At 46.3% G+C, this 17,748-nt stretch overlaps 1 protein-coding gene across 3 annotated transcripts in view; it reads right to left on the bottom strand.

The window, feature by feature from the left end:
* Positions 1-2,886: 2,886 nt before the first annotated feature.
* The window catches only part of ADGRF5 (adhesion G protein-coupled receptor F5), a 54,540-nt gene continuing 39,678 nt past the window's right edge, over positions 2,887-17,748 (bottom strand). For all 3 annotated transcript variants that reach the window (XM_044445163.1, XM_044445162.1, XM_044445164.1), the window contains 7 exons: positions 15,114-15,313; positions 11,508-11,687; positions 7,578-8,945; positions 5,573-5,614; positions 5,412-5,471; positions 4,530-4,614; positions 2,887-3,376 (listed from right to left, as the gene is read on the bottom strand). In XM_044445163.1, the coding sequence (XP_044301098.1) occupies positions 3,297-3,376; positions 4,530-4,614; positions 5,412-5,471; positions 5,573-5,614; positions 7,578-8,945; positions 11,508-11,687; positions 15,114-15,313 (2,015 nt within the window). In that variant the 3' untranslated portion in view covers positions 2,887-3,296. The remainder of the gene's footprint in view (positions 3,377-4,529; positions 4,615-5,411; positions 5,472-5,572; positions 5,615-7,577; positions 8,946-11,507; positions 11,688-15,113; positions 15,314-17,748) is intronic.

Genomic DNA, 17,748 nt, shown 5'->3' on the forward strand with positions numbered 1-17,748 from the left:
CCAGGGGTATGCTCAGTTCATCTAAGCAATGCCGCCAAGGTGAAAAGCGTTGATTCTGCTGCTGCCTGTTCCAGGTATCCCTGGAACACTTCTAGCACAGAGCCTCCAGTGGTTCATTTGGCAAAGTCCACATCCAGAAACAGAAGAGCCCCTGCAGGGGCAAGAGGGCTGGGAAGCTGGCTAGGCTGCCATCAGGCCCCCTCACCCCTCCTAGCAAGCACTGCCTCCCCTACTGCACCCATGGTATGGAACTGCTTCACCTGTGGCCAGGCTGGACTTTTCCTGGGTGACACCAAGGGATGCTGCCACTGCTTTGGGGTGCAAACCAGGAGGGAACTGCCCATCCTGACCCTGGGTCCAATAAGACCCTACTTAGACTGCAGCAGGGGCTCAATAAATAGGATCAAAACCAGGCAACTGCAGTGTGGTGGCTGGAGCACTGGACTAGAGAGCTGGCAGATTGGGCTTCTTCACAGCCCCACTTTACGTGTGCATAAATAACTGCCAAACTGAGATTAGACTTTATGCATCTGGTCTGGACTCTGTTCCATGGAAGCTTCTGTCCAAACCATCTCTCCTCTATGGAAGTGCACATTTCCAACAGCATACAATCTGTCTTCACTGCTTGCTGCTTCATTTAGGCAGGCCATCACACTGCAAACCCAGGGGTGGCACAAGCATAGCTGAAAGGAACTGGGCCTGGGCTGTCCGGCCATCTAGATCAAGCCATGGCTGCCTGTAGGACTGCTGCTCCAGTGGCAATGCACAAATTAATTCCAACAAAGCTTGCCTCATGCTGTAAGAAAAGTGCTTGGGGAGTGGTGCACCTAGCTTCTCTGCGCTGGCCATCTGATACTCCACCCACCCATGCTGTGGCTGCTGCAGTACTTTATCCAGCAACATTGAACCTTTTTAGGCTCAAGAGCCAAGTTCACTTTAGAAGCAGCTCTCCGTGGCCACCTTCCAGTAGTGAGAAGAGCCAAGGACAAACGAGACTGGCAGCAAAACAGGAAAACACTAAAAACATCCACCTGTTTCAGCTTAAAGCACTTGCTGCAGGTCATTAAGCCTTGGGAGAGGCATGACAATCTTTCAGAATAGGGCAAAAGCATGCGGCAGCCAGGAAACCATCAAATAATTAGGGGGTGAGAGAAAAGTGGTGGGGCAGGGTGAGGGAAAGGGGTGTGGCCCCCCGGGGAAGCCTGGCGGCAAGATTTGGGCCCCAGGCAAGATACATATGAATGCATGCCCGAGAGTTAGCACGCCTGACTTCATTAACGGTGCAGTAACAGATCCCGCTCAGGCAATGCTTGGTTATGTATTCTGTCAGCTTAGCCTGATGGGGCGTAGAGGCTGCAGTGATGCATAAGGCAGCTCTCCAGATGACTGATTCAAAATGCTGATTGCCTTTATACAAATGTGTTAAGAGAACCTCAACTCTGTGGCTCCAGTGCACAGTGGCAGAAAAACAGAACTGAACTGCACAACACAGTAAGTAAATGACAATCCAATCCATATCTGCTTTCTCTAAAAAGGATGGTAGGACTTGTTGCTTGCTTGTTCTGCTTTCTTAAGTACAGTTGCAAGCAGCTTATTAAGTAGCTCATATAAAAGGAAAAAATTGGTGTGGTTTTCATATATAAACAGCCACCAGATTTTTCCTTTTATGTTTAGTAAACTGCATAATTAGACATTCATCTATTGTACAAAAACAAAGTGCTTCTGTTTATGCACTTGTAAGCCGCCCCGAGGTTTCGGCAAGGGGCGGCATAGAAATGTTTAATAATAATAATAATAATAATAATAATAATAATAATAATAATGCAGAGGTCAGTTTACATTCCTTTCACCCTAACCCGTTATGTTCACATGACTCCAGTTCTCCGTCAGCTTCACTGGCTTCCCATTGAAGTCCGGGCCCAATTCAAGGTGTTGGTAATGACCTATAAAGCCCTAAACGGCTTGGGTCCTGGTTACCTGAAGGAGCGCTTACATCCTTATATGCCCAGCCGCCCCCTGAGATCGGCGGGAGAGGCCCTTCTCCGGGAGCCCTCCATGGAAGAAGTTAGGAGGGTGGTTACTCGGAGGAGGGCTTTCTCAGCGGTGGCGCCTAAGTTATGGAATGCGCTCCCCAGAGAGGTCCGCCTGGCGCCGTCGTTATTTGTTTTTCGGCGCCAGGCGAAGACCTTTTTATTTAAGCAGTATTTTAAATGTTAATATTATTGAATTTTATTTGGCCAGGGCGGCTTGTTTTACAGTGTATGTTTTATATTATATATTTGTATTTTATTGTATATATTTTAAAATGTTATTTTAATTTTTTGTTGTAAGCCACCCCGAGGCTTCGGCGAATGGGGCGGCATAAAAATGTTTTAATAAAAAAAAAAAAAACCCAAAGCAAGTCTCATTGAATCCAGTTGGGACATACTTCCAAGTAGGTTTGCTTAGGTCTATAGCCTGAAATGGGAACCCTGATGTCAGTGGCAGTCCTATAATACAAGGAAAGCTTCTTTGGTGGGGGACCAGGCTGGCCCCACACATCACTCTCTCTGGGTCAGTGACACCTTCATCACTTTGCCACCATGCCCATGTTCATGTCTTGTGTACGGGGAGGGACATGGAGTTCCATGCCACCCCTCAGCACAGAGAAAGGGCCTGAGTCCCAGTGGGGAGCGCAAGCAGCCCCCGAGTGCTATTGCGGCCCTGTCTCTGGGAGGACACTCCATGGGTTGTGCTTGGAAGGCTTGTGAAGGAAGGAGGCCCTCATGTTGCTCCACCTATTTAGGTGGGCTGGAAACCCCCTTGAAATGAGTGTGATTTACCAATGAGTGCACAAGTAAAAGTTTTAAACAGTAGCAAAAATAATGTACAAAGGACCCAGTGCAGTACAGGAGATCCATATAAATAATATTTCTCTGAGCACATTAAACGGCCTGGATGCCTATTTTGGTGTGTGAATAGGGCAGGTATCCCTCAACCACCCTCAAATTCAGGGTCAGCACACCCTGGATTTAGGCACACCAGCCAGTACATTCCTGGAACTGGACTGGAGCAAGTATGACCAGAACTGCGGCATTCAATACGTTACAGCATCAAAGCCCACATCACCGCCTTTCTTCTAGTCTAAACGTTAGTCTTCCACACATCACAAGGTACATTGGAAAATAAACTGTTATACTAATAGGTCACAGTGCTTTATAGCCTACAAGAAATCAATGTTCTATTATTCTTGGACTATTCTGTGCTTAATCCTTGGTCAAGGAAACAGCAACAACAACCTCAAGTCCTTGGTGGACTCAAGACAGCAAAGAATAGGTCTTCGAAGTGTTTTCAGAGGATAAAGACGGTGATTCTGTGGAAGAGACCTCGTATTTTCCTGTAGAACAAAAAGAAAAATGCTGTAGAATACATGCTGCTCAGTCACTGTGCATATAGGCACAGCAGCTTCATACAGATAGCCGTCTGTAGAATGAGCTGTCTTTTCTGGTTTCGGAGAAAAGCATTACAGCATTAAGGAAGCAGCTGAATGCCACATTGCATGCAAGCCTCCAGACTGGGAGGCAGAAGCGCATCCTACCCAGGGAACAGGGTATGGTGGCAGTGGTCTTCCCTGCCACCAGGGCATACACTGAGTATTCCATGTGGGCAGCCATTTTCAGCCACCTACAGAAAGTACAGGGAGAAGGGAGGAGACTGGGGCACAATGGGAGCCTTTGCTCCGGGCCTCTCCCGCCCTTGCACGCTAGCATTGCCTGTCTGCCCTCCCGGAGGCTCGCTGGCAGCCTGGCGGCAGGCAGCTGACATGGCTCTTTCCGCATGGGCTGCAGGAGGGGCAGGGGCAGGGCTCAGTCTTCAGAGTCCCTGGTGTGGGATGACGTTAGGCGGCCAAGACTGACACTCCTAAACCGGGTATTCCAAGGCAAGGGTCTAGTAATGTAAATACCACATTAAATGGCACTACAGCAGGCCCCCCACGTCTGTGGGAGCGAGGGGTGCAGGACCCCCGCAAAGGTGGATGAACCACAAGTATATCTAGCCCCTCCCCAACTCACCAGCACCTCCACTTTGCAGCACGCATTTCTCTCTCCAGATGGATGGGGCAGGAAGGCCTGCTTTGGAGGTCCTCCATCCCTCCCCCTTTTCTCCCTTTCTTACTCTGTGATGACGACGATTTTCCATGGTAGGCCACAAAACTAAAAAACCTTCTCATTTAATTATCGGTGGCAAACTTGCAAAATCTGCAAAAGTAGAGGCTCAGCTATATTTAATTTCTTTACATTATTTGTGTTGCCCATTTGCAGGAGAACATGGAGATAGGGAGTTGCTGTAGGCCACTGAAAAGCAGTTTCAAAAGTGAATCTGTGTGAGTGGGAATATCTCTGAGAGCAGGGGATGCAGCTATAAGGAACTGTGTTGCCTTTATGGTGCTTTGGAATTACGTAAACCTGAAGAGTCAACAATTGAAAGATGAGCAGAACAACATGAGTATGTTGCATTTGACGCTTGCACGGTGCCTTGCTGCCATATACCTGCTTTGCCAAATAAGTTGTTTAAAGTCCTCGAGAAAGGAGAACTGATGGAAAGCATCGGAGCTGATACGCCTTGCGATATCGACTGCAATATGAAAATACAGATACATAAAAATTGATTAACAGGCTTTGTTTTGTATTGTATTTTGGAGGAAATAGCTCCCCTCCCCGCCCCATGTACTTGCAACCTATGCATACTTAACTGGGAGAAAGCCCCACTGAAATCAATGGGATTACTTGCAAGTAACCATGGACAGGGGTGTGCTCTTGCGGCACAGTCCCCTTCAGTGCATGCATGCCAGCCCCTGAACCTGGAGGCTTCCAGGCATCCAGCCGCCAAAGCAAGGCGCTCCATGGTGATCTCTGCTGCTGCTTCCCCTCGCCCAGAGCACTCTCTCTTGATGGTCATTTTTGGCTTTCACATTATAGCACCAGGAACAAGGAGGGAGGAAGGTGGGGCACCAGCAGGGATAGGAGCAAGCTGACAGCCTCAGCCTCCTCGTCCCCCTGCCCACTGACATGCCCCTCTCCCACATCAGAAGCCCATTTCTGCTCCTGGGGAGGCAACCAGTGCAATTCTTTCTGCCTTAGCTGCAAAGGAGTTGAGGCGAGACTCCAAAGAACCTGTGCCCTCCCCAGTCATGTCGGGAAGCCATAGGATTGTACCCCGAACTGCAGGACTAAATTCTGACATTTAAGCTGTTTTTTCTTGCACAGGATGTTGGGTGGGGATGTACTTGCAGAAGTGGGAAATCATTTTTGGATTTAATCTCATGCCCTGCTCAACTGAAAGACAAAAAGAGCAATTTCCTGAAAAATCTTCTGCATGCGGATGGGCACCTTTGGATCTAATCTTTTATTAATTCCTGGGCAGAAGGTTACCTTTGAGTGCTGTGAACTCCACCTGGAGAGGGAATACTTGTTCAGCATAGTTTCTCGCACCTACACATTTGAAACAAGGATAGTTATCAAATAATCTGTTCAAGTAAATATAATAAAATCATGAACACAAAATGGTGAATATCTTAAAATTCGTTTCCTACCTTCCTATCCCAAAGTGTTCCACACAACAAAATGAATAATCCCTGCAAAATAGTTGCATATTAAAAGTTATGAACAATTCTAGCACAACATTGAATGTATTTGTGCATACTGAGATCCCCCTAGTGTAATTTCAGATGAAGAGCAGCTTTCTTTCAACTCTGCCACACAGAATGAAAAAATCATGGACCATGGAGATGGCATTCAGGAAGAAAAATGAATGAGAAGACTTGAATTACCTCTCAGGGATTACAAACCCATCTTCATGCAGAACTTTTAATGGAGAGACCAGTAAGGGATCAAACTCTTTGGGAAAGCAAATTAAGTTGCAATTTATCAAAATTTAGCTGAGCAGTCCTGATTTAGGGCTAATTATAATCCATAGTCTTTACCAGAAAAAAACAAGGTAGCCGTGTTGACTGCCTGGAAAATTCCAGGCCCCATATTGATGTAGCACCATTACTGTGTCAACCAAAGACCAGAGATATTTTCCTTTTCTGAGATCTTCCCATCTCTTCATCAGGCAAGATGTCAGAAATGGCAGATTTGGCTGGGTTTGTGATGCTTGATGTGGGGAGAAAAAACCTGATGATGGGGAAGTGACAGTGTTGTATGTTGAAGCCCAGGATGAAAAGAAGAGGAAGACTGCTGGCACCCAAATTAGACTGTGCAGATCCTGTGCCATATACAAGGTTGGTTCTGGAGCTGCCAGTAGAATTGATGGGAAGCAGAAGGGTGCTGAACCCCTTCCAAAGTGCTCTGCTCACCCTGCCAGAGTGGGGACGAGGCAGGTCCTCTCTGCCTAGGCAAGGGCAAATGTTGCCTATTGCTTAGCTGTCCTCCGCTAAGCAATACCAGCTGACTGGGGGAATTTCCATCAAGATCACAGGGTTAAAATCCATGCCTTCCTCACATTGCTCCACCAAGCAGCGGGGAAATTGAGGTTCTGGAGCAGTGGGTCTGCATAGACAGCACCACCCCTTTTCTCTAAGGTTCAGCTCAAAGGCAGGATGATGCAGGCCACATAAAATTAGCAGCAGCTCTCCCACACGGGAGGCATTCAGGATGCAGCTGGACAGCCACCCGAGTAGCATGGTTCAGCCTGCTGACCTGCACTGAGCGGGGGCCAGACCCTCTGGCCCCTTCCATGATTCATGTGGCCCATGGGTGGGTTCCTCACTCCTGTACGAGGAACGAGAAAACACTGTCTGTTCCTTTACTTGAGGGCTAGCTGTATTATTATTACTATGCTGCATTTATAGCCTTCCTTTACTGGGCTACAGATGTCTTTCTCTTACGGCTCACACTACAGGTATGGATGCACCCTTAAAGTTCCCCAGGGGAATAGAAACAAAATAGACGGGCCCACATCCTTTTGCCTTTGCACTGCCAGTATCAGAATCCCAGCCTCAGCCATGCCATTAACTTCAGTGTGACTCGTGCAGGAATGCATCCCACTGTTAATGAAATTTTGAGCACTACCAGCATAGATAACCTACAGATCTAGGTTGCAATTCTATTTTACATGATTTCCAGGACACATTTAGAGAATGCTGAGAGAGGCAATTCATCACATCAAATGTATGCAAACCTGAAGTTACAATGACGCTTCTAGTTGTGGAAAGGCATCACTTCCCTATTTCTGGTTGGATCAGAAAGAATCTGAGATAATTGAGATTGTTGCTTTTGTTATTGCTTTGCTTTGCTTTTAAACACCAACTTGCCTTATTTCTAAATCAATCCAAATGCCTCACATTCAAACAGGAGACAAATGCCAGGTGATCCCATTAGCTGGGTAATTGAAATGAGTATTGTGAGTCCCCTGAAACATGTATTTCTTAGCATGAAAGTGCAAGTTTGGTGACTTCACCACACTGAAATAGCTATGTGAAGCACTTTTCCATGTATGACATATTATATATGATAGCGGAACTGAGGGCCTCAAGAAAATGCTGATATTCTTGTTGCCTAAGTATAGCAAACAGCTGGTATCTTTGATCTACTTACCTGAAATGCATTGAAAATAGTAAATAATATATGGAATATTGTTGGGCTTTCAGGGAAAACTGTGGCAAAGCCAAATCCCCATGTAAGACCTAACATTGATGTCAGAATGCCAATGCTCTTGCTGACACGGTAGAGAGAGCTTTTTTCTTCACTTATCGACTTTTCTCCAATGGAAGGCCTTGAAATTTTTGCGATAACCACGATGGTAACAATAGCATTAATAACGACGATGGTCATGGCGGGAATAACTAAAGCCAAGAGAGCTTTGCTATCCTTCCAGCTGAGCAAGCAGATCCCTTCTTGTGTGTACGAGTCACGTGGGTGAGTGATGCCTATCGTGATGGCCGATATAACCAGAGGGCAGATGTATCCCAAGCAGAAGCCTACAGCTTTCATGGTAGTCTTGCTTGCATTATGTAAAATAAAGACCAGGTGGTAGAAGAGCATAAGAGCTAAGGTGAGCATCCAAAAGAAGACGCAGAGATAGAAAAAGTGAATGAAAAATGTCACTGCTGTGCAGATATGCCGGTCCACTTTATCGTTTTTGTCATGCATCGCTGCCACAGTGATGAAGCAGATGTCTGCAATCAGGAGCGAAATTGCAATGTTCAGGATGCACACGTGGCGCATGCAGGATATCCTAGTTTTGGTCACTGATTTCCACACAGCAAATTCTATTGCGATGCAGACCAGCAGGCTCAATATTGAAATGCTCAGGCCAATGTAAGTGATGTAAGTCAGTCCAGCCCATGGACTTGCATGGCTGGGGGACATCAAAATGGAAAACGAAGTCAAGTGGTTGCAGGAGCAAGTGACACTGTCCCCATTCTCTTTGCTTTCACAGCCAGTGTCATCCCAACCTCCTTCACCTGCTGAGAAGCTGAAATTCCAAAAGACACATCGAGGATTGTTTAGGGATTTCTTGCTCTTTGTAAATGTCATGTTGATCTGGAAATCTTCACCTAGTTGGCTGCTGGTATTCATCACTGTGGAAATTACCAAACCATTAATTACTTCATCTGTTTTATAGAGTGGAATAATATGCCCAAGTGTTGAATAAGCCACGCTGATGATGGTGATTGCCGTCTCAAACTTGATTTTTCCTTTATCAATTAGCACACTACCACTGAGGCTGGAGAGTTTGGAAAATGTGAAGCTCTTACTGAAGTCTGAAACATTCCCATTCCCAACGACAGCTCCTTTGAGCTGAAGGTTGTCCTTTATAATGGGTGGAATAGTGTTATTGACAGGTCGGAGAGACTGTGAAAACTTCTGCACTGAATCCAATAACTGAGAGCTCCCGTTCTTAAAATTCTTCCATGTTTCTACTGAACTGTTGATAATGGTATCTACTGCAGACAAAAAATTCTGGAGTAGTGAGAGAATAAAAAGATCTCATAAATATTACAATACAGAATTATCAATGTATTTCAGAAACTCTTGGTGCGGTTGTAAGAGGCAGTGGTTGAGGGCCTGAGTCACCATGTTCTACTGTTTCCTAGCATAGCTCTTCACGTTGTCATAATCCTCGGCAACAGAAAAATTCCCAAAAGAAATGGAGAGCTTTGCCCAACATTGGAAGAGTGAAGAGCCACCTACCAACGAACTGATTCTAAAAAAGATCTTGGACTGTGCAGAAATGAACAGATTGACCTTGTCTCTGAAGGAGAAAGAAGATACAGACTTCTATCAAACTTGGGACTCTTTATATCATTGGCTAGAGAAATAGGACTACGCATAGATTAAAATATGTTTATAGTTTAACATAAAAAGAAAAAATGTGGGGGGCTGACCCAGTGGGGCTGATGTTTTTGATGATTGATTTTGTTTTAGTTTCTTTCTTTTTTTGTTAGGTTTATTAAGAATAAAATTTACTCAAAAAAAAAAAAAAGAAAAGAAAAGAAAAGAAAAAGAAATGGAGAGCTCTATCAGTCCTATGAAGCTCCTGGGTCTGCCCAGCCCTGCTCTTAGGTACTGGCCATGTCCACTGGGAACCTCATCAAACTTAATACACTTTACTAAAGATATATAAGCCCTGGGGACAAGCAGCAAAAACTTCCAGTTGCCATCAAAATAATTCAGGCTGGTTAACTCCTTAGCAGGCATGAAAGGCTAGAAAAAGACCTCTTAAGTTTGTGTGTGGCTAAGAAAATAAGATTTTGCATAAAAGCAAAGTGATGGCAAAGCTCGCCTTTCTTCACTTATGGACTGATGAGGTCACAACTGGTGTGACAACTCACAAAAGAAATCTTGATGCCATAAGTTCTCTGGGATAGCAATGAGTGATCACTGTTGGTTAGTTTTGTAACACAGAACAGATTTCACACTGTCAGAGGATCAGTAAAGAGGGGCTATAAACCTTACTGCCATTTTCTGCTAAAAGTCCCCCCTTTCCCCATGGCAGCCAGAGGATTAACAGGACCGTGCAGCATCTGCCCTCAACGGGGACGTCTATATCTGTGGGACTCCAGCGAGTGATCCTGCAGTACCCGGGAACAGGGAAACAGTACACAGTGCAGCTGAGATGGGGATCCCCTTGCTTTGCCCTCCCTGCCTCTCCTTGGGCATGACCCTCATTAGACAAAGGGTTAAGCAACCCCCATTCTTGATCACAGTCTGATTTGCCTTAACGCATCCAGCTAAGCAACCACTGGATGGGTTTGCACAACACATTGACCTCTGTGGGAACTTGAACCAGGCACTGTGGTTGCAATGCCTCTGTGCCTGACAGATGACCAGGCACAGCAGGGCTGGTGCTGCCTCCTCCTCCTCCTCTTCCCCCCACCCCTGCCCAGGCCTCCTGCAGTATCGTGGTGGATAATACAGGAGCCCTGAGATGTCCCCTGAGCCACTGCAAGCCATTTAGCTCTGGCAGTGGTTGACTTTAATGAGAAATATTTCTCTGTTAGGCACCCCTAGGAAGGTGAGGGCAGCCCTCACTATGTGAAATCCCCCCATGTCTACCCGCCACAGACCCCAGGATTCCACTGTAAAGGGTGCTCTCCTTATCACCCACCTTTAATCTGAAAAAATAGCAACAAGTCTCAAAGTTGCAATCTGGAAAGGATGCTGGCCTTCATGGGTAAACTGTACATGCCAGATTGCAACTTTACAGAACACTTTTGACTTTTTTAATGTGTGGAAAACACACTTAACAGCAGACTCTTCAGGGTTTGAGGGGTGTTCTCTGTTGTACCCCAGGTTTCCTTCCTCCCCTTCCCCTTCCCCTTCCCCACCTCCCCCCCCACCCCCCACATGCTTCCAAGAAAGTGACGGGTCACACCTGCCAGAAGCCTGGACCAACTGCTTGCAGAGGTCATCTAAAATGGGGCTGAGGACCACAGACTGCTTGCCTCTGGAGTACTCAGGCAAAATTAAGTGTTGGCTTACATGCTGCACACTTATTTAATGGAATTCATGATGCCCTTTTAATGGTTGCTCATTCTGACAGTCTGAGAAAAGGAAAGGAAGATGAATTCTTGGAACATGCATGGCTGTCCATGTACATTATGGCTGCTAAGAAGAGTATAGCACCCATGATTAGAAGCCATGTGTGCTTATGGCATGTTCAGGTAAGCAAGAGGCACAGCCTCTTTGTGAGCACCTACAGCCAACAGTAAACTCTTGTGAAAGCAAAAGACTGAAGCAAAAGCAGGGTAGGCAACTTGCGGCCCTCCAAAGGATTTGAACAATAGTTTCCATCAGCCCTAGCTAGCTAATGGTGATGGCTTATGGGAGATGCAGGTCAAAACATCTGGAGGGTCACACTTTTCCCACCCTTGATCTATGACAGCAAACCAGTTCTGATGTTCTTACAATGTTATGCCACCAGTAACATCATGATCCTTTTGTTCATGGCCCATCTGGTTCCCCTCACTGCAGGTGAAAAGAAAAAAAGCTCTATTCCTGCAAACTTGTTTGTAAACTTACTTCCATTGGCTTCTGCTTTGCATCTATGGGTATGACTGAAACCAAGTTCAGGATTTCAACCACAGCCTTCAGGTTTGCAGTTGAAGTGCTTATATTTTCCTGCTGCTCCTTGATAGTCCTATTTAGGCGTTCCAGGTACATGGGTAGATTCTGGTTTAACTCAGGATCAGACACCAAGGTCTAGAATGAAAGGCACATGAGTCAAATAATTAAATTGCACTTCAGACTCGTCCTGTCAAATTGAACAACCAAATCGAACAACCCAAAACCCTGATGGCTAGCTGGAAAGAGGCGGAAAATGTTGAGAAATCCATTCTGGAAGGGAAGAAGAACAGCACAGCCAGTCATTTTGCTTCCCAGGGGTCATTTCTGATGGCACACCTTTTCAGACAGGGCTCCAATGCCATGTGACAACCACAGGACAGAGAGACATTGAAGAGGGGCACCTGCTCTTGAAATGAGGGAGAATGAGTGCGAGCTGCACTTCCATCTCAGGTTCCCTTCAGAGGAGGTCCCCCGCTCACTGACGTGCCAAATCTATGTCCAGCTGAACAGGGAAAGCAAATGCTGGACAGGTTTTGCTGATACGCCTGGTTCCATCCTGGCTAAATTGATGGTTGCTTAAGAGTGTAGGTGAGCTGCTCTTAATCCCTTTCTTGCTGTATCTTAGGGTCGAACTAGATGTGAAGTACCCTCATCATAAGCCCTGGCATAACCTTTGCTCTCCCCACCACCACCGGTGTTCTTGGTCTGGCTGCCCAGCTGCATACCCTTGCAGCCCTCCAGGTGTTTTGGCCCAGAACTCCCAGGGCTGACCAACACCACTGGCTATGTTGGCTGGAGCTGACTGAAGTGGCAGTACAACCATTTGGATGGTCACCAGCCATCAACCTAGAATAAGGCAATGGCACAGGTGCTAACCATATGGAAAAGGTCACATCTATGAAAGAAGGGAACTTAATGGCAATTAAAAAACTGAACATGCAAATTATTCGCATTGCACATTTGCTTCAAATTACTGTATTATCTGATAATTAAAAATAAAATGCATAAAGAGCCAGTGTGGTGTCGTGCTTAAGAGCATGGGACTGGGACTCAGTCGATCTGGGTTCTAGTCCCCGCTCAGCCATGGAGCCAACTGGGAGACTTTGGGCCAGTCACAGACTCTCAGCCCAACCTACCTCACAGGGTTGTTGTTGTGGGGATAAGATGGAGGAGGAGAATGATGTAAGCTGCCTTGAGCCCTTTGTAGGAAAAAGGCAGGATATAAATCAATCAATAAATAAAATAAAGAAGAACACAGAGATTCTCACTTGTTGAGCTTGACTGAATTCTACCATGCAAGAGTAATTAAGTACCCAAAGTTCTTCTGCTTTGGAAATGGATGCCACTCAGTTCCACTTTTTATTCAAGTTTGCAATTCTTTACTACAGGTACAGCAGAAGTCAAAGAAGCACTGTGGGTCCGTTCTGTGCAAATGAATGTTATATGTACTTCTTGCCCGTACTGGAACTGCTTCAGAACTGTGATGTGAAACGCCATCTGTGCATAGCAGGTACCTCGTGATAAGCCAGCCTTGCTCTGTCTTCCCTTGTGCTCCACACCTAATTCTGTATAGGACTGACATGCTACATAAGCTGCACTGACCGCCAAAGGGTTTACAACTGTGGCAGGGGGCGAGGAGACAAGTCAGTCCTGCTGCAGATACCCTGGAGAGGGCCAGAGTGGGAGGGGCAAGGCAACCTGCAGTGAGCCAGATAATCTGTCAAACAACCCATTCTGAGTGGCTTCTTTGCAGGGTGGGCTGTTGTAACATGTGAACCTACCCTCTGTGCACATCAGTGCAGAATGAAGCAAGCAAGCAAAATGTCTACCTAAAACAGACACTGCTGTGTCCACACAGAGATAACAGGATCACTGGACAGGTTAGCCTTGGACTATTCTCATGGAGAGGAAGAGCAACCATCAACTTGGATGCCTGGGCTCATCAGTCCCTCTCATATCTCTGTTTTCCAGTTCCAGAAGAAGATGTGGGAGCTCTGAGCACCTGGTCCTACTTTGGCCTGGGTAGGGCATGTGAGGGAAGGGACGGCCTTGAGTAGGATGTTGATTAAGCCTCCAGTGGGTGGGTAATGTGCCCAGGGATGTAGCCCTCTTGTAGCCCTCTACGAATGGAAGCCAACTTTGTTAAGGAGAGAGCCTTCTGTATCAGAGGGACTCTGCACAATCCAGAAGACTGGAAAAGCAGCGTTCAAAATCACAAGGAGAGCCTGCACAGACAGAGGAGGCTCTCCCCTTGAACAAGTAGCCCGTCATGCACAGAGGGCCTTAAAATGAAGACTGTACGCAAGCATGCTTTTCATGCAGGGAGCTGATCAGTGTGCTCACTCTGCTCCAGCTGCCAATTGGGCTGGACTGCAGACTGAGTCAGAGGGACGCTGAGAGTTTGTACCGTCTCCTTCCTCCTGGGAGCGTGGTCACAACCAGGGGGAGAGCATCCTTGCCACAAGGAGCACTTGGCTCCAGCCACCAGGCTGCAGAACTAAAGCAGGGGTGGCCTCACTGAGCCCTGAAGATGCTTTGGCCTGCTGCTCCCGGCATCTCTCCACCCTGACCGTGCTGGGTAGAGCGTTGGACTGGAGACCTGGGAGATCCCAGTTTTGGTCCCTGCTCAGTCCTAGAACTCACTGGGTGACATTGGGCCAGCCTACCCTACCTCACGGGGTTTTTGTGAGGATAAAATGGAGCTACATCTTGGGATCTTCCCAAGTGGAAAAAAAAGTGGGATAGAGGATAGAGCAATTGGAACTGCATGAGGGGATAGGTTATTGCTGCTGGTGCCGGTGTCTCATTTGCTCCATTTTGCTCTGCCATCAATAAAGTTTGCTTGTTTTAAGGCTCAGGAATATTTGCACAATTTTCAGAATGGGAAATACCCACAAACACAATGGTTGGGAAGTAAGTAGAGGGGGAAATCGCTCCATTTTAAAAGCAGGGCCATAAGTGCAGGGGAAATTAGTGTACCTGCGGTAATGGAAAAAGCACTTTCCCGGTGCATTCCAGTTGGCAGCAAGGCCATCAGTTCCAAGCAACTGTGCATACAGCTGCCTATACGCATGCCACCTCACCTTGTCAATCTGTCACCTACAATGCTTCCCTGCTCCCTGTGACAGCTGAAGCAGACAAACACATTGCCCAAGCAAGACCATGCAAGACAGGCACAAGTGTGCAGTTCCATCCTTGTGTGAAAAGAGTTAAAAATTACGAAAACAGTTCTGCAGCATTCAGAGGCTGAAAAATGCAAGCCCAATCGTGCTCTTCTAAAGTTCAGGCAAAGGGGAAGACCTGGCTATGCATGAAAGGGGAGAGCAGCCGGCGGGGGGTGGGGGGGGGCAGGGTGTAAGACAGGCCCTGCTGAGGAGGTCGTTGGGAGACCAGCTGGAGAGCTGAGGGAGAGAACAAGCCACACTGAGTCTGCTCATCTGTCAGGCTCACTGCAGGCTATTCTGTGAACCACCTACTCTTTGTGCAGCTTATCTGCAGGGTGGTTTCGTGTGAAGTGCAAACACAGCCCATGACTCTGGACAGAGGAATGGACAGCAATACCTCAGCAGAACTGAGAAGGTCATTAACTGGAGCAGTCAGGCAGTTGTTTTCAGCAACATCCCATTTTGCATGGTGACACTTATAGGTGATGCTTCCTCGGACAGGGCCGCTTGTCCCCATCAAATGCAGGCAAGGCTTCACGATCACAGCTCCATCCTTTCCAACACCAACCTTGGAAGAATTGCAGATTGCTAACTTTACTGTGGAAAAAGAAAGGAATATATGCCTTATTCTGACACAGTCGGACATCTGTGGAGGATATTTATAGAGCTACAATTGCTTGTCCAGCTCCCTATAGTCTGACTTTGGGCTATACAGGGGAGTAGACATAATTCAGAGAAAAGGAAAGGGCCAAATGGATGCTACATTCAGAACCTGACCTGAGGTTCTTGCCCTCAGTAACCTCTTCGGGTAGGTGAGGTGGGCTCTTCCCTTAGCATCTTCCCTCCCAGCAGACAGCACTGCATAGCTGGTTGACGAGCTTGCAGGAAGGCTCGACATACCAGGGAGCATCACATGTTGGGACAGCCAGTGGTCCAGCGGCAAATTTAGAAGTGTGCATCGGAGGTCTCATCATGTTAGTCAAACCACACCCATTTCCAAGATTATGCAACCTATCATTATACAATAAAAATGAGCTTTGTCACTTTGTCTGAATTTCTGTTGACTAATGAATGCAACCCCTTCATGGATAACTGCCTTGCCATGGTGAAGGGGCTTACGTAGCTCAAGGAAGCTATGAGCTAAGCCGTGCAGGGCCACCCAAGATGGACAGGTCATAGCAGAGAGCTCTGGCAAAACATGATCCACTGGAGAAGGAAATGGCAACCCACTCCAGTATCCTTGCCATGAAAACTCCATGGACAGTACCAAAAGGAAAAAGATATGACGCCAGAAGATGAGCCCCGCAGGTCGGAAGGTGTCCAATATGGTACTAGGGAAGAGCAGAGGGCTAGTACTAGTTGTGCCAAAAAGAATAAAGCGACTGGGTCAAAGCTGAAAGGACACTCAGTTGCAGATGTATCTGGTGGTGAAAGGAGAGTTCGATACTGTAAATATCTATATTCCATAGGAACCTGGAATGTAAGATCTATGACTCAAGGCAAGCTGGACATGGTCAAACAAGAGATGATAAGACTGAACATCGACATCATAGGAATCAGTGAATAAAATGGACAGGAATGGGTGAATTTAATTCAGATGACCATCAGGTATACTACTGCAGGCAAGAATCCCTCAGAAGAAATGGAGTAGCCTTCATAGTCAGTAAAAGAGTAGGAAAAGCAGTACTGGGATACAATCTCCAAAATGACAGAATGATCTCAGTTCGAATCCAAGGCAAACCATTCAACATCACAGTAGTCCAAGTCTGTGCCCCAACCACTGGTGCTGAAGAGGCTGAAGTTGACTGGTTCTATGAAGGCCTACAACACCTTCTAGAATTAACACCCAAAAAAGGTCATCATGGGATATTGGAATGCTAAAGTAGGAAGCCAAATGATAACTGGAATAACAGGCAAGATTGGCCTTGGAGTACAAAATGAAGCAGGGCACAGGCTGGTAGAATTTTGTCAAGAGAATACAATGGTCATAGCAAACACTCTTTTCCAACAACCCGAGAGACGAGGGTACACATGGACATCACCAGATGGTCAACACAGAAATCAAATTGACTACATGCTCTGCAGCCAAAGATGGAGAAGCTCTATACAGTCAGTAAAAACAAGACCAAGAGGTGACTGTGGCTCAGATCATAAGCTTCTTGTTGCTAAATTTAGCTTAAAATAAAGAAAGTTTAGAAAAGCACTAGGCCACTCATGCATGACCTAAATCATATTCCTGATGAATATACAGTAGAGGTGACAAATAGTTTTAAAGATCTGATAGACAGAGTGCCTGAAGAACTATGGACAGAGGTTCACAACATTGTACAAGAGGTAGCAACTAAAACCATCCCAAAGAAAAAGAAATGCAAGAAAGCAAAATGGCTGTCTGAGGAAGCTTTACAAATAGCTGAGGAAAGAAGGGAAGTGAAAGGCAAGGGAGAAGGAGAAAGATACACCCAACTGAATGCAGAATTCCAGAGAATAGCTACAAGAGATAAGAATGCCTTCTTAAATGAACAGTGTAAAGAAACAGAAGCAATAGAATAGGGAGGACCAGAGATCTCTTCAAGAAAATTGGAGATATGAAGGGAACGTTTCATGCAAAGATGGGCATGATAAAGGACCGAAATGGCAGGGAACTAACAGAGGCAGTAGAGACTAAGAAGAGGTGGCAAGATTACACAGAAGAATTATACAAGAAAGAGCTTAACATCCCTGATAACCATGATGGGATGGTCACTGACCTCGAGCCAGACATCCTGGAATGTGAAGTCAAATGGGCCTTAGGAAGTCTGAGCAACAACAAAGCTAGTGGAGGTGACAGTATTCCAGCTGAGCTATTCAAAATCCTAAAAGACGATGCAATAAGAGTACTACATTCAATATGCCAGCAAATTCGGAAAACTCAACAGTGGCCACAGGATTGGAAAAGGTCAGTTTACATTCCCATCCCAAAGAAGGGCAATGCCAAAGAATGTTCAAACTACCGCACCATTGCACTCATTTCACATGCTAGCAAAGTTATGCTC

This window comes from Varanus komodoensis, unplaced genomic scaffold (genome assembly GCF_004798865.1).
Source record: "Varanus komodoensis strain SLA01 unplaced genomic scaffold, ASM479886v1 scaffold47, whole genome shotgun sequence".
In the NCBI taxonomy this organism is placed as follows: domain Eukaryota; kingdom Metazoa; phylum Chordata; class Lepidosauria; order Squamata; family Varanidae; genus Varanus; species Varanus komodoensis.